General features: G+C 40.1%; 1 protein-coding gene across 3 annotated transcripts in view; it reads right to left on the bottom strand.

The window, feature by feature from the left end:
• Nucleotides 1-653: 653 nt before the first annotated feature.
• The window catches only part of tmem106a (transmembrane protein 106A), a 32455-nt gene continuing 10269 nt past the window's right edge, over nucleotides 654-22839 (bottom strand). For all 3 annotated transcript variants that reach the window (XM_060848830.1, XM_060848831.1, XM_060848832.1), the window contains 7 exons: nucleotides 21813-22049; nucleotides 19667-19730; nucleotides 19409-19568; nucleotides 9423-9563; nucleotides 7998-8041; nucleotides 7063-7116; nucleotides 654-5904 (listed from right to left, as the gene is read on the bottom strand). In XM_060848830.1, the coding sequence (XP_060704813.1) occupies nucleotides 5757-5904; nucleotides 7063-7116; nucleotides 7998-8041; nucleotides 9423-9563; nucleotides 19409-19568; nucleotides 19667-19730; nucleotides 21813-22032 (831 nt within the window). In that variant the 5' untranslated portion in view covers nucleotides 22033-22049 and the 3' untranslated portion in view covers nucleotides 654-5756. The remainder of the gene's footprint in view (nucleotides 5905-7062; nucleotides 7117-7997; nucleotides 8042-9422; nucleotides 9564-19408; nucleotides 19569-19666; nucleotides 19731-21812; nucleotides 22050-22839) is intronic.

Raw genomic sequence — 22839 nt, forward strand, 5'->3', positions numbered from 1 at the left:
AAGGAACACCAGTAGATATTATAGCATTTTAAGGAAATCTGCTTGTGAACGAGTTTATAAATTCAATAAAAAGAAATTAACATTAATTCTGAATGAGAATATGATGCCATATTTAGAACTGACATGTTCTGTTACACTCTTTGATAGAATTCCATTTATGTTCTACCACTGTAAACGCAAATGAGTTGTAATGATAATATGTGAACCCAAATTTAAAAATCACACAACACCAGGTTATAGTCCAACAGGTTTAATTGGAAGCACACAAGCTTTCGGAGCGTCGCTCCTTCATCAGGTAGACTATCACCTGATGAAGAAATGTCACTCCGAAAGCTAGTGTGCTTCCAATTAAACCTGTTGGACTATAACCTGGTGTTGTGTGGTTTTTAAACTTTGTACACCCCAGTCCAACACCGGCATCTCCAAATCAAATTTACCCAAAGTGGTGATAATTTTCTTTTTGACTTAAGTCTTCCTAATCCACTTCAAAATGTTGAGTGTTGATATCCAAGTCACAACTACCATGTTATCTTGCAAATGATTAGCATTAATTACAAATCATTATGCATTTATATAGTAATTCAACCTCACAAAGAAATGTCAATTATCTTTTAATTAGCAACAAAGCCACAGTTACAATACAATCCATTTGAAAACATAGGGTAGTACCAAACTAAAACAATATTTAAGTGTGATACAATACTTTCTACAAAACTCACTACATTTAAAGTAATATTTTATCATTTTGCAATTAAGTTGGACAACAATAATTCAATTTTCAGTTATCTTTCTGTTGTGCATATTGGCTATACATAAGGAATGAATGAAAGCATCTTTCCCATTTTTGTAACCTAATGTAAGGAGTAGCATTAAGATCAACACTTAATTTTTCCTGGACTGCAGCAGTGTGGTTACCATATTAAAGTGTCACTGGGTTTACACATGGAAAAGTGCTCAATAATATTATTGGTGATGCAATTTCATGCCATCAATTATTAACATCAGAAATTATTTTATTATCTGAACAATCAAATCCAAGAGTACAAACAGTGCATTGAGAGTTTCACAACCAGTTGATGTACAGTAGCCAATTCAGAGCTAGTTTTCACAATGGCAGGATTTAAAGACCTTTCAGAACAAGGTGTTCCCAGTCCACAACTACATAAAAGAGTGATGCCTCTCCCAATATACAGATGTATAACTGGGATACTCCCCCAAATCAGTTATCGATTTCAACCTGGCTGACTGAGCCCCCCCCCATTACTTAATCACCAAGTTAACCAACATTTCAAATTACTTTAAGGCTCAATTACTAAATAAAATGTTTAGCATACTTTCCACTGAGCAGATTTAATTAAGAAAAGCTGAGTAAAACCACATCACACTTCAGCAGTGGTTTACCAGCTGTGTCATTATTTAATGTAGTTTAATAACCTTTTGTGTTCATCCCACGATTTATCAGTACTACAGACTGAAAACATTAATTGCAATGAGGCAATCTATTTCACAGGCTTAACTAATTATCATGGGCTGCGTTGAAAGGTGTCTTTAGAATGCTTAATTATGTGAAATAATGATACCTGCAAAGGAATTACGAAATTGAAACTTAATCCACAGTTCAGATCACGTTAGAAGGAAGCTGAACAAAGCTGATGTTCAGGATTTAATTTACTGCCTTATATCTGGCAATTTATGCATTTAAAAGTGAATACAGTTATGCAAATAGAATTTTATGTTAACTGCATTTAAGCTCCATTCAAGTCGATTTATATTAGGTGCGATTTTAGTGCAACACAGCAAGCTCAAAACTCTGCAGGAAGGTCATGTGTTCTTTGTTACTGCACCTACAGGTTTATGCATAAATGAGTGAAATACTCTGCAAATTTAAATAATAAAATAACATGCCAATTGCAAAACATTTTTAAAAATCTAAAATTCTTAAAATATAATTAGAGAATGGAGATGTTAACTAAATTACTTTAGTTGAAATTCCTTATTTAATATACTTCAGTCACTAACTTTAGTACACGTACCAAACACGTTCTCAAAATGAATCCCTTTTACTCCTTCAATTTCCTGAAAATTTTACTGTGGACAAAAGTTCCACTTAGGTACAGCTTGCCCAAAATACTATATTTTTTATGCTTCAGCATAGGCAGTGATGGATGATTCAAATGTGGAGTTTTTTTGCCTCAGGACTTGATCCCATCTAAATCTATCATTTGAAGTTACTAGCCAGAGTTGGTGTCATACTCAAGACCAAGAACTCAGACACACTTCGGGTTAACTAGCTCAAGAGCACTGAGGCCACCCATGCATGCCCAACTCTGTCCTTGCTCAGATGTACACAGATCAGAGACGGAGTATCACACTTTTTGGTCTACATGGCCAAGTACATTTTAGGCCACAAATTTACTAACTGAGACACATCTCTGAGGAATATACTCCCATTTCTTACATTACACCCACTGGCTGTCAAGGGCTCAAACTTTAAAACATATAATTTGTACACCTGCAAATTTGCACACCAATTCTCAATTTTGTGTCTACAATAGTGCAGGGTCAGGCATAAAAGTTAATTAAATACACTTACACAGGAAAAGTCAAAGAATGATAAATTCTGTCATGTCAATCTGCACTGAAATCATTTTCTATACACAAGCTATTCTTCTTGTTTCACTGCTGCTAGATGAAGATCCCAGATCCCTCCCTATAAATACTATTGGTGCACCTACACCTCATGATCTGTAGAATATCAAGAAGGCAACTGGATACCACAAGGGAAATAAAGGATCAGCACTAAACGTTGGCCTTGCCAGCAATGCTCATGTCATGCATAATAAAGAAAAGTGAGGAGGTAAGTATAGCAAAGCAAGACAAAGAAGGAATATTACTGCAGAAGTTTAAAACACATTTATCAGTTTAAATTTGAAATATATTTTAAGTTTGATGATGTATAATTATAGATGGTGTCAATTACATAAACACTATTCCTGGTAGAAAAAAATGTCCTTACATTACCTAATGAACCTTATATGTAATATTTGTGAAAGAAACACAGCCATTACATAAAAGTGATCATACTGCTAAATAGAAATTAATCTCTAAATATCTTTGCACTTGAGAAAGTTTAGCAAATCGAAATGACTAAACACAATATTTATCAAAATACAAGTTCACCTAACTACCATGGGTACAAACATCATTAGGATGAAAATAACGACTTCATCTAGCCAGTGAAATCATAAATACATTTTCTTAGACAATGAAACGTTTCCAAACTTTATCAAATTTGCACTTTAATCATTTTTAAAATATCAGAAGCATGGGTAAATTTTAAGGACTAACATCAGCACAAATCCAATGTACTTCCTTGTTTTGGTCATTTAAAATAACCAATTCTGTGATAATCTGCTGTATTTAATGCAAATAAAAGGTCATATAATTTCTCCTTACTCTCATCAGCAAACATCAGCGACCACCACAAAGGACAGAACAAATTGGTTTAATCAGGTTCAATATAACTATTACTTTGGTCAATAATTCAACATGAGACAGATTAACAAATCATAAGATTAGTTCTGGTTGATTTCTTTGATTTGCAGTTCCATTCAGCACTGAGTCTGAAGTCCTGCAGAATCTAACTAAACAGATCTTTCTTCCTGGAAGAAAGCCCAATCTACCAAATATTTGCTTACTCCTATTACAAGATTCAGAATGCACCAATGATTGGTGCCCAAATCGACTGGATCTATGGACAAAGACAGTTACTTGAGGAAGTGTAATTTCAAATTGAAACATTGATATGACAAGATTATAGTTTGACCTGAAACACTGAAAGCAGAGAAGTATTCTTTAAATCGAGAAATACCGACAATTCTACAACATTTAATTATCTGTGAGGCATAACATAGGATAGCTTTACTTCTATTGCTGATGCAAATGTGAAGTAATGTTCCAGGTGATTGAAACAATGAGTAAAACTGAAGGTGAAAATAATGCAAAAGACCACGTGAATCATTGCAAGCTGAGGCCTACAGTAAAAGCATTTGATGTAGTTTGTGCAAATTCAATGGAAACAAATTCTGCCACACCTAATCAATCAATTTCTAACTGGGTCACTTTTGAAAACATGGTGAAAGTGGAAAACTAAGTTTTAAAGAATGTTCCTGCTCGGCAACAAACAAAATCCAATGGATAGCAACGACTCAACAACCAAGTATGATAACAATGAATTCTTCTCAACTGCCCATCAACATACACTTCAGATAAAAGTTTGCTTGGGTTCCTATGATTTGGTTTAAGGCAAGAACAATATCCTGTTTGAAATAACTTTCAATTTTCGATCGCTAAAAGTGATCGAGCTGGGATGAACAACTGCACTTACAATGTGGTCAGCTGTGACTGATATGGGTGTATTGCATCTTCTGTGCTAATAATTGTACCCTCCTCCCCATCACTAAAAGAATTTGAAGTGTGCATGCAAGCGGTAAGTGCTAATGTCCTCCCCAATGAATGGAGGGAACACTACATACATTACAGAGAAAATACTGAATTATGACTATTAACTACAATAGTAAATCTAAGGCTTTTAAAATAGGGGTATTTGCTCTGTATGGCCGAGACACAGTCACACTCAGTCATCTTTAATGCTTACGTACTGGGGGCTGGCTGTAAAGTTTTGGTAAGCATTCATCTCTAAGGTTTTTTTATTTTAAAAAATCCCCTCCAACATTCCTCTCCCCTCTGTCAAAGGGATGTCATCCTGCTGCAATATGGTTTCTTATGCATCCTTTGGCACCGGTTTGGGGCTGTTACTGAAGGTCTGCAATCAATTCAGTTACAGGAACCATCAGACCAGTCTTAAACTCACCTAACATTCAAAGTTAAAGCAGAAATCACAGTGCCCTAGTTCAGGGACAGTGAAATAACTACATTTGAATTATATAACCCCTCTCTCTGAACTGAAACCATTAAAGATCATCTAAAATCAGAACAAGTCAGGATCAAAAGGAAGGTCATCTTGACCAGTGTAGCTCAATATCACTATACATTTATCCACTGACCATAAGTGGCACTAGTATAATAAACAATGTGGCTTTTCGGAACACAGTAAATAACACATTCAGAATGTGTTGGGTCTCTAACTTTGTATATGCTGTCACTGCACATTAGTGATTGGGAATACTGCTGTTCTGCAATTAAGTATTTTCAGAGATAGCAGTGTTCATTATCCATGAATGCACAAGAACCTTCCAGATGTTGTCCAGAATGCCATATACAAATGTTGCATAAAATTAAGCTTTCTATACATTTGTGTCCCTTTTAACAGGGGGCAACAGCCTAATGAATGAAAGGTGACTTTTTTAAGGGAATGTATAATTAAATTTAGAGGCCACAAAGATGCAGCTATTATATCTGAAATGAACTAACAAATATCAGTTCACAGTTCAGTTCCTAGTCATTCCCTAGTTAAATTTATCTGATCTTCCAGCTCTGATAGTTCAGCAGAATGTTCTATTACTAGACTGTCAGATTATCAAATCACCATTACACGCTTGACATTCCAAATTAATGTACTCCTCTTACACGTGTAACACTGCCACACAGAGCACTATAAAATAATCAGGCAGACAAGTGCAGAACTGGCTGATGGATCATCTCATCAGTCCAGGAGCACAATACCTACACACAGAGGAGGACATGTTTGTGCCATGCTGGAAGCCTTTAGTGAAAGGGCAAAAATACTATTTGCGTTAACTGAGCAACTCTTGCAAATGGTTGCCCTGAGAAGGGTAATAGGGGCTGTGAAGGTGGGTGGTGTTGGAGCCACAATCAACATATTGGTAGGCATCAAAGGAGACTTGCTCAGAATGCGACAAATACCAAGCGGTCACTGTTGCTCTGGAAAAGATAGGAAAAAAATATTAGAATGAACAATAATTTCATGCTGTTATTTTTACAAACACATTTTTGGAAGACTGGTGCTGCATTTGATTTGAAAATCGATTTTGGCAGTCAATGGTAGTTCCTACTCTGTTTATATTTCAGGAAGGTTTCTACATTAACAGGATTAAATAACTGGCTTTCACAAGTTGATTGTTTAAATGTGACTAGCTGTTAGCAGCAGCTTCCCAAGTGCAGTGATACATGGATAAATGGAAGATGTGAAGGATGTGATAGAAACTGCAAGTCATCTCTGGATGCAAGGACATAGAGACTGAGGCTCTGAATTACAAGCATGTATTGAAATTGAAAAGGACAGCACATTCTTGCTTTTGTACAGAAGATCAGATTACTTGTGCAAAGCATGCCAGAGGAGAAGAAGTTGTAAGCACAGGTACAGAACAGCATTAAAAGGAGTAATCCAGGATGAAACTCTTTTATTCTAATATTCAAGTTTATTAGGGAACCGCAACAAAAAAACAAATGGTCTCGTTCAAGAAATCACCACTCCACAGAAAGAAAGCTGCCAATGCAGAACAGAACATCCTGTCCTTCATGATAGAAGGGAAACATATGTGGAGATGTGGCCATTACATTGTTCTCTTTAGATCTGGGATGCACTGAAAGCATGCTCTGCAAATGGATAAGTGTAGAGATCTAATTAAACAAAAGAAATCAGACAACAGAGGTTTGTGAAATCATGAGGGGTACACATAAGGTGAATGGCAGGTGTCTTTTCCCTTGGGTGTGGGATTTCAAGACTTGGGGTCATATTTTTAAGGTGAGAGGGGAAAGATTAAAAAAAGACATAAGTGTGGTTATACAGAGCACGGTTCGGGTGTGGAATAAACTTCCAAGTCAAAATGGCGGGTGCAGATACAGTTAAAACGTTTAAAAAACATTATATAAATGACATGAAAAAATGTTTGGAGGGATATGGGCCAAACGCAGGCACGTGGGACGAGTTTAGTTTGGGATTAAGTTCAGCATGGACGAGTTGGACTGAAGGGCCCGTTTCTATGCTGTATGACTTTATAACTCTATTCACTTACTTCAATTACATCTGCAAATAGACTCAATCAACTAAAGAAAATGGCCGAGTCTTGCAGTACTTACTGTATCGAGATCACAATATTGTGCACTTTGATTTCAGGCATTGTACAGTAATGGCTTCAAGATAAAAAGAAAAGATAATGTTACAGATTCTCTGATACATACTGCAAATTACTCATTAACATTTGTATACTGTTAGTGGTTCTATCAATGAATCTACTATGCACCATAAATAGGTTATTTCAGGGATATCACTAATTTTAAATTAATTTTAATGCTATCAATGCAATCACTGTCTGATCTTCACATAATGAAGAAATGTCAGATGCCAGAGACTGCAGAACAGTAGCTCAACAAGAGATGTCACCTTAAGGAAACAAGTCAACAGAACTGAAAGATATAACTATTATTTGGAAATGCCCAAAAGGAAGGAGTGTTACATTATTACAATTGCCTTAGACATCCTCTAAAGGTGAATTTTAAATGTGTTAGATTGGCTCAATTAGTTATTTTCACACCTGAATCAGAAACGTTTGGGCTAAACATTGGTACAAAACAGAGTACAGAATTGAGATTAACAGGTCAATATCACACTGAGAGGTTGTCAGAGGCTAGCGGCACTTAACGTAATATCAAAGTCTCAGCTGAACGTAAAACATGCACAATAGGATCTATTAAGAGCAGCAAATCCTCCTGGTGCTGGCCAAAATGCAGCCTTCAACCAATACAACTTGAGTTGCAACTCATCATAAATTGTGCGACCTTGTCGTTGAGATTATTCAGTTGGCTGTGACACATTCCAAGACTTTCTGAAGTCATGAAGGGCATGAAATGAATGCTAATTATTTCTTTCACATCACAGTGTAACTTTTGTTTGTTTCTACACTGAATAGTGAGACTATTTTTCATTACGTAAAACTCAAGGGAATAGTTACCTAACCACTGCCACTTCAGTTATGACCAGACAATTCCAAACAAAAATTTATTATAATACTTACTACATGCCTAAATCATCTAGGATGGCAGTCACCTCATAGAAAATCTGAAACACAGGAAAATATGTAATCACACTATACAGAACAGTAATAGACACATGATCCTGACAGAGTATAAAGAGATGTGCTAATCGTCTTATCTATTGAATGAAGATAACAGTGATCATTTACAAATGTAAATCACACTAACAATGAAATTCACTGAAGTGTTTGAACTGTAAAGCAAAACATAACAAGTTTGAAATTCTGACAACAGTATTATAGTGATGTCCTCCTTACATCTGTGTTAGTAAATAATCTGTGATAGCTTGTCCACACTGAATTAATTATATGTAGCACTCATTATTAATTAGTGATCCTCAATAATTAGTGAGGTGTATGGTGTGCATCTGGTCTAAATTTCAGAAAAACAGAAAGCAAAACTCAAAATGCATTTCTAACAAGGAATATTCCTTATCTGCAAAAGCTGACTTCATACCTATCAATTAACTATGCCTCCAATAAACTCCCCTAACAGTTTTTTTTAAATCCTGCAGGGGCTACAATAACCATATTGCTTTTGCAACAATAAAGATGCTGTATTCTCATGTACTTGTCTGAGAAACTGCTAAAATTTGACTGAACAAAAGGAAACCATTATTTGTTTTAATGTATATGGATACTATATGCTGTTGTAATTGCAAAAAATCATATGTCAGAGCAAGTCCCAATCTTAAATTATATTACCAATACTTTGTTTTCATTTTCCACTGTCCATAGTATTTTGTTATTACTTTTCATTTTCAAGTGTGTGACTGTGAGGCATGTGTCTGAAGTTAAAGACTTTCACTGTATATATTTAGCTGCCAAAACCTGGCTAGATCTGCTTTTGACAAGATGCAGAAGTTCAGAATTAGAATCCCTACTGTGTGGAAACAGGCCCTTCGGCCCAACAAGTCCACAATGACCTTCCGAAAAGGCTCCCATCCAGGTCCATTCCTCTACATTTACCCCTGACTCATGCACCAAACTTATACATCCCTGAACACTAGGGGCAATTTAGCGTGGCCAATTCACCTAATCTGCATATCTTTGGATTGTGGGAGGAAACCAGAGCACCTGGAGGAAACCCACACAGACAAGGGGAGAATGTGCAAACTCCACACAGACAGTCGCACAAGGTGAAAATCGAACACAGGTCTCTGGTGCTGTGGGGCAGCAGTGCTAACCACTGTGCCACCGTGCTGCCCCTGGTAGAGCTTAATGCAAGTAACAAAACCAATGAGGATCGAAGTAAATGCTACTGGTATCAGTAGATACAAGTTTTACATTTTCAAAAGATATGATATCACATTGCTTTGGGTAACCTGTTGAAAACTTAATTAACATTGCTGTTAAAACAGCAACGACATCAATAGCACATACTGTAGCTGAGCCAATATTCATTACCTGGCCGCCTCCCAAGGGTCTGAAAACTGTAGTGTTTTTGATGTTGACAGTTCCTATAACTTCATTAAAAAACACAATCTGCACATTGAGATCTGTAATACTGATGCTGTAGAAGTTATAGTTTGTTACATTTATAATATTCTGCAAAAGAAAAAAGGAAATTAGCAATCGACAGCCCATTAATAAGACATGAAGGCATCATACAAAGTGGATAATCGAGATCCTGGAGGATTGTTTTTCAGACTGGAGGCCTGTGACCAGTGAAGTGCCACAAGGATCGGTGCTAGGTCCACTACTTTTCATCATTTATATAAACAAAGTCATAGGGATGTACAGCATGGAAACAGATCCTTCGCTCCAACGCGTCCATGCCGAACAGATATCCCAACCCAATCTAGCCCCACCTGCCAACACCCGGCCCATATCCCTCCAAACCCTTCCTATTCATATACCCATCCAAATGCCTCTTAAATGTTGCAATTGTGTCAGCCTCCACCACATCCTCTGGCAGCTCATTCCATACACATACCACTCTGTGTGTGAAAAAGTTGCCCCTTTAGGTCTCTTTTATATCTTTCCCCTCTCACCCAAAACCTATGCCCTCTAATTCTGGACTCCCTGACCCCAGGGAAAAGACTTTGTCTATTTATCCTATCCATGCCCCTCATAATTTTGTAAACCTCTATAAGGTCACCCCTCAGCCTCCGACGCTCCAGGGAAAACAGCCCCAGCCTGTTCTGCCTCTCCCTGTAGCTCAGATCCTCCAACCCTGGCAACATCCTTGTTCATCTTTTCTGAATCCTTTCAAGTTTCACAACATCTTTCCGATAGGAAGGAGACCAGAAGTGCACGCAATATTCCAACAGTTGCCTAACCAATGTTCTGTACAGCCGCAACATGACCTCCCAACTCCTCCACTCAATACTCTGACCAATAAAGGAAAGCATACCAAACGCCTTGTTCACTATCCCATCTACCTGTGACTCCACTTTCAAGGAGCTATGAACCTGAACTCCAAGGTCTCTTTGTTCAGCAACATTCCCCAGGACATTACCATTAAGTGTATAAGTCCTGCTAAGATTTGCTTTCCCAAAATGGAGCACCTGGCATTTATCTGAATTAAACTCCATCTGCCTTGATTTGGATGAAAGCATAAGAGGTACAGTTAATAAGTTTGCGCATGACACCAAAATTGGAGGTGTAGTAGAAAGCAAAGAAGGTTACGTCAGATTACAACAGCATCTTGATCAGATGAGCCAATGGGCTGAGAAGTTTAATTCAGATAAATGCAAGATGCTGCATTTTTGGAAAGCAAATCTTTGCAGTACTTATACACTTAATGGTAAGGTCCTAGGTAATGTTGCTGAACAAAAAGACCTTGGAGTGCAGGTTCATAGCTCCTTGAAAGTGCAGGTCGATAGGATAGTGAAGAAGGCGTTTGGCATGCTTTCCTTTGTACAGGAGTTGGGAGGTCATGTTACGGCTGTACAGGACATTGGTTAGGCCATTGTTGGAATATTGTGTGCAATTCTGGTCTCCTTCCTATCGGAAAGATGCTGTAAAACTTGAAAGGGTTCAGAAAAGATTTACAAGGATGTTGCCAGGGTCGGAGGATTTGAACTACAGGGAGAGGCTGAACAGGCTCAGGCTGTTTTCCCTGGAGCGTCGGTGGCTGAGGGGTAACCTTATAGAGGTTTACAAAAGTATGAGTGGCATGGATAGGATAAAAGGGGAGGGAAATGGAACTAGGTGGGTTGCTCTTCGGAGGGTGGGTGTGGACTTGTTGGGCCGAAGGGCCTGATTCCACACTGTAGGGAATCTAATCTAATTCAATCAAATAGACAAAATCTTTTCCCTGGGGTGGGGGAGTCCAGAACTAGAGGGCATAGGTTTTAGGGTGAGAGGAGAAAGATATAAAAAAGACCTAAGTGGCAACTTTTTCACACAGACGGTGATACGTGTATGGAATGAGCTGCCAGAGGAAGTGGTGGAGGCTGGTACAATTGCAACATTGAAAAGGCATTTGGAAGGGTATATGATTAGGAAGGGTTTGGAGGGTTATGTGCCAAGTGCTGGCAGTTGGGACTAGATTGGGTTGGGATATCTGGTTGGCATGTGTTTCCAGCTGTACGTCTCCATGACTCTATGTGGATGTAAGTTTTCTCGCTGAGCTGGAAGGTTCATTTTCAGACGTTTCAACACTATATTCGGTAACATCTTCAGTGAGCCTCCGGACGAAGCACTGCTGATGATTCTTGCTTTTTTTTGTACAGGAGCTGGGAGGTCATGTTACGGCTGTACAGGACATTGGTTAGGCCATTGTTGGAATATTGTGTGCAATTCTGGTCTCCTTCCTATCGGAAAGATGCTGTAAAACTTGAAAGGGTTCAGAAAAGATTTACAAGGATGTTGCCAGGGTGCCAGTGTTCAGCAGTGCTTTGTCCGGAGGGTAACCAGACCTCGTATGGTGCCAAAACGTCTTAAATTAAACCTTCTAGCTCAGCAAACAAACCTTCACCCAGAATCTCAACTTGAGCTACAAACCTCAAAACTCGCTATCGTGTAGATGTAGTATTTCTGGATTTCCAGAAGACATTTGTTAAGGCCCCACTCAAAAAGTTAATATACAAGGAGAGATAACATGGCGTTCAGGTTAGGGTTAGTTTATTAGCTTTAATAGAGGATTGGATAACCAACAGAAAGCACAGAATCAGGATACACAGGTCTTTTTCTGGTTAGCGAGATGTAACTAACGGAAAGCCACAGGATTCGGTCCTCAGACCCAAACTATTTGCAACCTATATTAATAACATAAATGCAGGGATAGAGGGTGCAATAGCCAAATTAACAGATGACATTAAGATATATGGGAAAGTAAGTTTCATAATGAAATACGAAATTTAAAAATGGAAATGTATAAGTAATGTGAATGGACCAAAATTTGGCAGATAGAGTTTAACCTGATTAAATTTGAGGTTATCAGAAGAATGGAAAGGCAACTTATTAGGTAAATGGAACGTTAGGGTGTTTCGGTGCAGAGATCAGGGTACGAGGGTATGAACAGCAGATAATTAGAAGGTAATAAGGAAGGCAAATGGAATTTTGACATTTTTTGCTGAAGGAAGAGAGTACAAAGGTGTTGCTGCAACTGTCCATGACACTACTGAGACTACACCTGGAGTACTGCGTACTGTGGTGGCCCTATCCTTGAAGGACTTAATTGCATTGCAGGCAGTTCAGAGGAGGTTCATTAGATCAGTTCCAGAGATAATGTGTTTGCCTTATGAACAGGGATTGAACAGTTTATGCCTACACTCTACAGAGTTTAAAAGAATGAAAGGAGATCATTCTTGAGGTATACAAGATGCTAAAGGGGATTGGCACAGTAGATGCTGAGATAATGATACCTCCTTGGTCAGTCTAAAATGAGAGGTCATTGCTTTAAGATTAGGGGTAGAAATCTAAAGCCTAAATGAGGAGAAATTATTTCTCTCAAAGGGTCATAAAATTATGATGAGTGTGATGAATAAATTCAAAGTTTGTGAGAAGATTTGTAGCTCGGGTGCTCGTTGTTGTGGTTCTGTTCGCCGAGCTGGGAATTTGTGTTACAGACGTTTCATCCCCTGTCTAGGTGACATCCTCAGTGCTTGGGAGCCTCCTGTGAAGCGCTTCTGTGATCTTTCCTCCGGCATTTGTAGTGGTTTGAATCTGTCGCTTCCGGTTGTCAGTTCCAGCTGTCCGCTGCAGTGGCCGGTATATTGGGTCCAGATCGATGTGCTTATTGATTGAATCTGCGGATGAGTGCCATGCCTCTAGGAATTCTATGGCAGTTCTCTGTTTGGCTTGTCCTATAATAGTAGTGTTGTCCCAGTCGAATTCATAGAACATAGAAATATACAGCGCAGTACAGGCCCTTTGGCCCTCGATGTTGCGCCGACCCAAGCCCACCTAACCTACACTAGCCCACTATCCTCCATATGCCTATCCAATGCCCGTTTAAATGCCCATAAAGAGGGAGAGTCCACCACTGCTACTGGCAGGGCATTCCGTGAACACACGACTCGCTGAGTAAAGAATCTACCCCTAACATCTGTCTTATACCTACCTCCCCTTAATTTAAAGCTATGCCCCCTCGTAATAGCTGACTCCATACGTGGAAAAAGGTTCACATGGTCAACCCTCTCTAAACCCCTAATTATCTTGTACACCTCTATCAAGTCACCCCTAAACCTTCTTTTCTCCAGTGAAAACACCCCAAGTGCCTCAGCCTTTCCTCATACGATCTTCCTACCATACAGGCAACATCCTGGTAAACCTCCTCTGCACCCGTTCCAGTGCCTCCATATCCTTCCTATAGTATGGCGACCAAAACTGCACACAATACTCCAGATGCGGCCGCACCAGAGTCTTATACGACTGCAACATGACCTCAGGACTCTGGAACTCAATTCCTCTACCAATAAAAGCCAGTACGCCATATGCCTTTTTCACAGCACTATTTATCTGGGTGGCAACTTTCAGAGATCTGTGTACATGGACACCAAGATCCCTCTGCTCATCCACACTCCCAAGTATCCGACCATTAGCTCAGTACCCCATCTTCTTGTTACTCTTACCAAAGTGAATCATTTCACACTTACCTACATTGAACTCCATTTGCCACCTTTCTGCTCAACTCTGCAGCTTATTTATATCCCGCTGTAACCTGCCACATCCTTCCTCACTGTCAACAACTCCACCAACTTTCGTATCATCTGCAAACTTGCTCACCCAACCTTCTAGCCCCTCTTCCAGGTCATTAATAAAAATGACAAACAGCAATGGTCCCAAATCAGATCCTTGCAGAACACCGCTGGTAACTGCACTCCAAGATGAATCTTTACCATCAACTACTACCTTCTGTCTTCTTCCAGCCAGCCAATTCCTAATCCAAACTTCTAACTCACCCTCAATGCCATACCTCCGTATTTTTTGCAGTAGTCTACCATGGGGAACCTTATCAAACGCCTTACTAAAATCCATATACACCACATCTACCGCTTTACCCTCGTCCAATTCCTTAGTCATCTTCTCAAAGAATTCAATAAGGTTTGTGAGGCACGACCTGCTCTTCACAAAACCATGCTGACTATCCTTGATCACATTATTCCTATCCAGATGTTCATAAATCCTATCCTTTACAATTCTCTCTAAGACTTTGCCCACAACAGAAGTGAGACTCACCGGCCTATAGTTACTAGGGTTATCCCTAATCCCCTTCTTGAACAAGGGAACCACATTTGCTATCCTCCAGTCTTCTGGCACTATTCCTGTAGACAACGAAGACATAAAAATCAAGGCCAATGGCTCTGCAATCTCCTCCCTTGCTTCCCAGAGAATCCTAAGATAAATGCCATCAGGCCAAGGGGACTTATCTATTTTCACCCTTTCCAGAATTTCCAACACCTCTTCCCTACATATCTCAAAGCCATCCATTCTAATTAATTGTAGCTCAATATTCACATTGGCAACAATGTCCTGTTCCTGAGTGAATACTGACGAGAAGTATTCATTCAGTGTCTCCCCAATCTCTTCAGCCTCCATGCACAACTTCCCACTACTATCCTTGACTGGACCTATTCCTACCCTAGTCATTCTTTTATTCCTGACATACCTATAGAAAGCCTTTGGGTTTTCCCTAATCCTACCAACCAAGGACTTTTCATGTCCCCTCCTTGCTGCACTTAGCTCTCTCTTTAGATCCTTCCTGGCTACCTTATAACTCTCAATCGCCCCAATTGAACCTTCACGCCTCATCGTTACATAGGCCGCCCTCTTCCCTTTAACAAGGGATTCCAATTCCTTATTAAACCATGGCTCCCTCACACAACCCTTCCCTCCCGGCCTGACAGGGACATACTTATCAAGGACACTCAATAGTTGCTCCTTGAACAAGCTCCACATATCGATTGTGCTCTCCCCTTGAAGCCTACTTTTCCAAGCCACGCATCCTAAGTCATGCCTCACCGCATCATAATTTCCCTGCCCCCAGCTATAGCTCTCACCCTGCAGTGCACACTTATCCCTCTCCATCACTAGAGTAAAGTCACCGAAAAGTGCTCATCTACCTCTAATTCTAACACCTGGCCTGGTTCGTTACCCAGAACCAAATCCAGTAAGGCCTCACCTCTTGTTGGCCTGTCTACATATTGTGTCAGGAAACTCTCCTGCATACATTGGACAACACCGACCCAGCTAACGTACTCGAGTTATAGCTTTCTCAGTCAATATCTGGAAAGTTAAAGTCCCCCATAACAACCACCCTATTACTTTCACTCTTCTCCTGAATCATCTTCGCAATCCTTTCTTCTATGTCTCTAGGACTATTAGGAGGCCTGTAGAAAACTCCTAACAGGGTGACCTCACCTTTTCTATTTCTTACCTCAGATGGCGAATCTTCATCCATCGTCCTTTCCACTGCTGTAATACTATCCTTGACAAGCAATGCCACACCTCCCCCTCTTTTACCCCCACCTCTGACTCTACTAAAACATTTAAACCCTGGAACCTGCAACAGTCATTCCTGTCCCTGTTCTACCCATGTCTCTGTAATAGCCACAACATCGAAATCCCAGGTACCAACCCACGCTGCAAGTTCACCTACCTTATTTCGTATACTTCTCGCATTGAAGTATACACACTTCAAGCCACCTTCCTGTTTACAGGCACCCTCCTTCGAGATTGTTGCCATGCTCTTAACCTCCCTACACTCAAAGTCATGCACCCTAAAGCTACAGTCGAGGTTCCCATGCTCCTGCAGAGTTAGTTTAAACCCCCCCCAAAGAGCACTAGCAAACCTCCCCCCAAACCACCCCATTGCTTACTGGTGCCCCTCAGGTTCAGGTGTAGACCATCCTGTTTAGAGGGCCCACCTTCCCCAGAAAGAACCCCAGTTATCCAGATACCGGAATCCTTCCCTCCTGCACCATCCCTGTAGCCACGCATTTAACTGTTCTCTCTCCCTATTCCTCGACTCTCTATCACGTGGCACGGGTAACAAACCAGAGACAATAACTCTGTTTACTCTAACTCTGAGCTTCCAACCTAGCTCCCTGAAAGCCTGCCTAACATTCTCATCCCTCTTTCTACTTATGTCATTGATGCCAATGTGGACCACGACTTCGGGCTGCTCCCCCTCCCCCTTAAGGACCCAGAAAACACAATCAGAGACATCATGTACCCTTGCACCTGGGAGGCAACATACCAATCGTGAGTCTCTCTCGCCCCCGTAAAACCACCTGTGTCCCGAACTATCGAGTCCCCAATAACTATTGCTCTGCTCTTCTTCACCCTTCCCTTCTGAGCAACGGAGACAGGCTCCATGCCAGAGGCCTGAACCCCATTGCTTACCCCTGGTAAGTCGTTCCCCCCTACAAGTATCCAAAACGGTATACTTGTTCTTGAGGGGAACAGCCGCAGGGGGTCCCTGCACTGGCTGCTTCCTCCCAGTCCCCCTCACTGTCACCCATCTGTCTGCAATCTTTGGAGTTACTACTTCCCTAAAGCTCCGATCTATGACCCCCTCTGCCTCCCAAATGATCCTAAGTTCATCCAACTCCAGCTCCAGTTTCCTAACACGATCTTGGAGAAGCTGGAGATGGGTGCACTTCCTGCAAGTGTAATCAGCAGGGACGACCATGGCATCCCTCACCTCAAACATGTTGCAAGAGAAACATTGCACTGCCTTCACAGCCATCCCTCTAAAAGTAACCTTTAAAAAAAACTAGGTCTAAAGAATAGTACAAGCAAAATGCAGCACTTACCTGCTTACCACAATGGGTCTTATTATTAGGTTAGAGGAGGAGGGCGGGTGGGAGGCACTACCCCTGTAGTGCCTCGGTTCCTCTCCTGCGCGTCTTTATAGGAAAAACCTACCCAGGTAAGCTTGCGCTACACCAGCTTCCGGGTCCGCTCCGTGCTTTTTAAAGCAAAACTTTTAAATTTAAACCGTTAAACAAACGTAACTGTGTCTACAAACAGACACCGCCAAACAGCCCTTACCTGCTCTGCCTGTTGCGTGTCACCTGCGTGTGTGGCTACTCAGGATAGCTGGTCGTGTCGTTTCGTGGCTAGTTGGTGTTCATGGATGCGGATCGTTAGCTGTCTTCCTGTTTGTCCTATGTAGTGTTTTGTGCAGTCCTTGCATGCGATTTTGTACACTATATTGGTTTTGCTCATGCTGGGTATCAGGTCCTTCGTTCTGATGAGTTGTTGTCTGAGAGTGGCTGTTGGTTTGTGTGCTGTTATGAGTCCTAGTGGTCGCAGTAGTCTGGCTGTCGGTTCGGAAATGCTCCTGATGTATGGTAGTGTGGCTCGTCCTTTGGGTTGTGGCATGTCCTTGTTCCGTTGTCTTTCCCTTAGGCATCTGTTGATGAAATTGCGCGGGTATCCATTTTTGGCGAATACATTGTATACATTGTATAGGTGTTCTTCTTCCTCTTTTTGCAGTTCTGGTGTGCTGCAGTGTGTTGTGGCCCTTTTGAATAGTGTCTTGATGCAACTTCTTTTGTGTGTGTTGGGGTGGTTGCTTTTGTAGTTCAGGACTTGGTCTGTGTGAGTGGCTTTCCTGCATACCTTTGTGGTGAATTCTCCGTTAGGTGTTCTCTGTACCATCACGTCTAGGAATGGGAGTTGGTTGTCCTTTTCATCCTCTCTAGTGAATCAGATTCCTGTGAGTGTAGCATTAATAACAGCACACAAACCAACAGCCACTCTCAGACAACAAGGGCCTGTTTCCACACTGCAAGTAATCTAATCTAATCTAATCTAAAACTAACCAGGACAAAGGACCCGATACCCAGCATGAGCAAAGCTAATGTAGTGAACAAAATCCCATGCAAGGACTGCACAAAACACTACATAGGACAAACAGGAAGACAGTTAATGCTCCGTATCCATGAACACCAACTAGCCACGAAACGACATGACCAGCTATCCTTAGTAGCCACACACGCAGATGACAAGCAACATGAACTCGACTGGGATAAAACTAATATTATAGGACAAGCCAAACAGAGAACAGCCAGGGAATTCCTAGAGGCATGGCACTCATCCACAGATTCAATCAATAAGCACATCAACCTGGACCAAATATACCAGCCACTGCAGTGGACAGCTGGAATTGACAACCGGAAGCGACAGATTCAAACCACTACAAATGCCGGAGGAAACATCAGAGAAGCGCTTCACAGGAGGCTCCCAAGCACTGAGGATGTCACCTAGACAGGAGACGAAACGTCTGCAACACAAATTCCCAGCTCGGTGAACAGAACCACAACACAGAATAAATTTGAGGAGGAGACAGATTGTTAATTAGTAATGGGTTGAAGGGTTATGGACAGTGGGCAGGAAAGTGGGGTAAATTGTCTAATTCTGATCATAGTTTTTAACCATAACCTCATTATTTTTTATTCTCTATAAGCAGCACACCCTTCTCCATTTTCCATAACATCCATCATTTGGGCTTTTCAGAGTAAAATGTGAAATTTGTACTAAATAGTGCTGAGCTATGGGCAGTTCTATGTTATGCACTAGAATCTTCTGGATGCTTAACTGAAACAATGAGGAAACATGCAGTTCAACAGTGTGATATAGATGTCCAGGTGCTGCTCTCTCTTATCTTCCTTAGAATAGAGAGGCAGTCACTGCTGGATTTTTTTTAAGATTCTTCCAAGGGATGTGCGTGTTAATGGCAAGGCCAGCATTTGTTGTCCTCCACTGCCACTCTTTGCATTAGATGCTGCAGAACAAAGTTGCCCTAAATGCGCCATAATAATTTACCTTAACTCAAATTTAAGCACCCATCAAAGTCCCAATATAACTGATATTTTCTCATTTTACAATAGACAGCATAGATCACAGAAGCCACATTACACAGGTCATGCTGTTTTTGGTACCAATCTATTCCTCCCAGAATTTAAATTACATCTAATATATGATGGACCTACCGTTATTTTAAGAATAACTCTATAATTCGTTGTGTCATCGGTGATGTAGGCTGACTTAATACCCACATGTTCCACTTTAATGGAACGTGGGAAAAGGAAGAAGATTGCAAGTCCACTAATCAGGAGGCTGATCAGCACGGCAACTGCCACATAAAGCTTCCTGCAAAGAAATCATATCCCAGCATTGGAACCAATTTTATTCTTTCTGGCTGTGAGTGATATTCTGAACTGTTATAACAATAAACTATTAATACTGACGTTCGCTGTGGTTGTAGCCTTTGGTCACTGTATGGAATAAGAGCAACCAGCTCATTCTCCTGGCCTGGAAATGCAAGAAAATAAAGAAATAAAATTTTTGAAATATCACATTACCTGTAGCGTTACAAGTGAAATTTTGCAATTTGATGCCAGCTTTTGTCTGTGGGATTATGTTCACTAGCTTTCAATAAAGTGCAACTTCAGACAATTGAGCACATAGTCTCTGCTGACACTCCAGGCAGTACTGAGGGTGGGCTATACAGTCAAAGGTGTCAGCTTTCAGATGAGACATCCAATCAAAGTCCTTTAGGTAGCCATAAAATGATCCAATTGTACAGATTTTAGCCAAGATTATTGCTTAATCAACATCAGCAAGAAGTGACTATCGCTCAACAATATCAATATTGTTGGTGTAAACTTACTGAGGGTAGATTAACTGCTCTGCTTTCCTACCTCACAAGACTACCAAGAATTTCGAAGTGCCTCACTGGCTTTGAACTGCTTTCCAAAATGCTAAGGTTGTAAAAAACATTTTTTTCTTTTAGTGTGTTTTAAAAAGGCACGAGAGTAATATTTGGCAATGCACCATTATTAAGAAGGTTTCTTTAAAATCATATGTACCTCACTAAACTCAACTCTTAGGTATTTTTAATCAACCCGTTCAGACATGATATGACCCATCTTGATCAGATTACACTTGAAACCAGAAGATCCGCGTACATGTCCCATCAGTTGTAATGTGTCCAAACAAGTTAATTTTTTAAAAAAGCTGAGTTCCCACTAACTGTTGTAGTGCATTGGAGTGTCCCTACCTTTGACCTAAGAAGATTGGGCTCAAGTCTGACCTGCTCCAGTGCACCATAACACGCCTGAACAGATTGATGGACAAAGATCTGAGTTCAGCACCAATCAAGCTCTTGTGTCAGATTTATACTGGTCAAGACTCATCTACTCCTAAGGTGTACCATAATATGTCTAGATTTATTTATAAGAATAAGAGCTGAATTCAAGGGTCTTATGGTGTAGTGGAGTGTCCCTACCTCTGGGACAGAATATCCACGTTCCAGTTCCATCTATCTCTGAGGTGTGTCATAAGATGGTTGATTAAAATAACTAAAAGAGCTGAATTCTGAGTGTTGATTTCTGGACAGGGAAATGACGTGTTATCATAAATAACTTTTTATATTTACAAAAATACCTTTGGAAATCTCTGAAAATCTTTGGCTGACTAATTCAATATAAGGATGGGGTAACATGCGGGTGATCAAAGTAATTATCAATCACCTTTTACTAAGAGTCGTTGTTTCTCAGTAGAGAGAGAAAGATAGAGTTAACATTTCTGGTTATAAACTGATGAAAGGTTATTGACCTGAATTGTTAACTTGGTTTCTCTCTACAACGTGTTATCCAACCTGTAGAGTATTTCCAGCTTCTTATATTTTTATTTCAGTCTCCAACATTTGCAACGTTTTTGTGATAAAGCTAAATCGGTTAACTTTGGTCTTCATTGTTCTCCTACTTGCTCCAATTCCTGAGACAGTCTGAACCCCATTAAAACTCATCAAGGTAACATGGATCCAAGTTACAGAGCGGAATTGCAAAAAATTCTCCCAAAGAGCCAACGCCAAGATACTTTTGCTAAAACTCATATTTGTTCAAAAGGAACAAAGATGTTTCAATGGAAACTGGCATTTGTTTGTATTGTAGATATCTGGAGAGTGTCCAAACCATTAGCAATGTTCTCTCTGGTAAATCACAAGCATTGGCAACACTGAATCATATAATTTCTAGATCCAGAGCAGCATCAACTAAGGCCAGACAGCATGTATAAAGAACACATGTAGCTATGGGAGAGGGCACAGCATTGAAATGAAAACAAATGTTAAAATAATGTCAAGTAGAATGCCAATAGTATACTTGTGGCATCAATACTATTTCATAAAACATAGTCCCTAATTCTTCCCAAACTTGACAGATGTATTACTAATAACACTGTGTTTGGAATTCTTATTGTTTGGTTACAGTGGAATTTTCCTCTCCTTTAAATGACAGTGGCAGGGAGTTACTACTGGAGAAAGGGAGAATGAAGCATGTTCTGCTTGACTCCCACCATCATTCTTGCTCATGTGATAAGAAAATTATCTACCTCTAGGTATTCGTCCTGTTCCTTGACAGGTGGGACATGTGATACTCTCTCTTCCCACAAACTCTACGTAAGGAACATGAGAACTGGCTTCTCCATTACTGTCTCGTATTTCATTTGTGTTTTCCGGAACTGTTCTTTCAGTCTCGGGCACAATGGGTGCTGCATCCCCTTTCTTGCTTTGTCTTGCAAAATTAGGCAAATGAGAGAATGATTTACCCATGGCTTCTTATACTAGTCCTGTAATATGAAATCAAAATAAAGAGTCATACTGTATGGAGATAATAATTACTGAAAACATTTCAAAATACATTTTAAAGCTTAAAATTACAAACCTGTATCACAACATTTACAGTCTCTCAAGTCACATTGGAGCCAATGTGCTGGTCAAGCTTTGTGCTTTGAAATACAGCTTTTGTTTGTTTAGTGTATATTGACTAAAGGAGAATGAGGCTGGGGAAAGAAAGAAGTTTTGAAGGATTGTACAACCTTTTTTGCATCCCTCTACTTGGGCAAAAATTTAAACTAAAGGTCCTTCATCACTAACTTCAAAACTAATTTCTGGTTCAGAAGCTAAACAATGAAAGGACAAATCAAGGCTCCATCTTGTGTTCGCTTGAAGCTGTAACTGCTCCCATGCAAAGGCAATATGTTTTAATATTCAGATGCACAAATCAATGTTAATCTTAACAAATATCATGACAGTCATCCTTATCTCAGCGAATAAATTAATCAATAGAGTTTTTTTTAATTACAAGAAGAAAAGCAGGAAGTTCTCACTGACTCAGAGATCCACAGCACAGAAAAGGCACCATCAAGTTTGTGCTAGTCAAAAACAAGCATCTAACTATTTTAATTCCATTTTCGAGCCCTGTACAAACGAATTAATGATTTTATTGTCATGCCCACTGCAAGTGCATATCTAAGTAATTCTTAAATGTTATGAAGGTTTCTACCTCTATCACCTTATAGGCAGTGAATTCCAGATTTCCACCACACTCTGGGTGGTTAAAAAAAAATTTCTCACATC

The sequence above is a fragment of the Hemiscyllium ocellatum genome, chromosome 32 (assembly GCF_020745735.1).
Source record: "Hemiscyllium ocellatum isolate sHemOce1 chromosome 32, sHemOce1.pat.X.cur, whole genome shotgun sequence".
NCBI lineage: Eukaryota > Metazoa > Chordata > Chondrichthyes > Orectolobiformes > Hemiscylliidae > Hemiscyllium > Hemiscyllium ocellatum.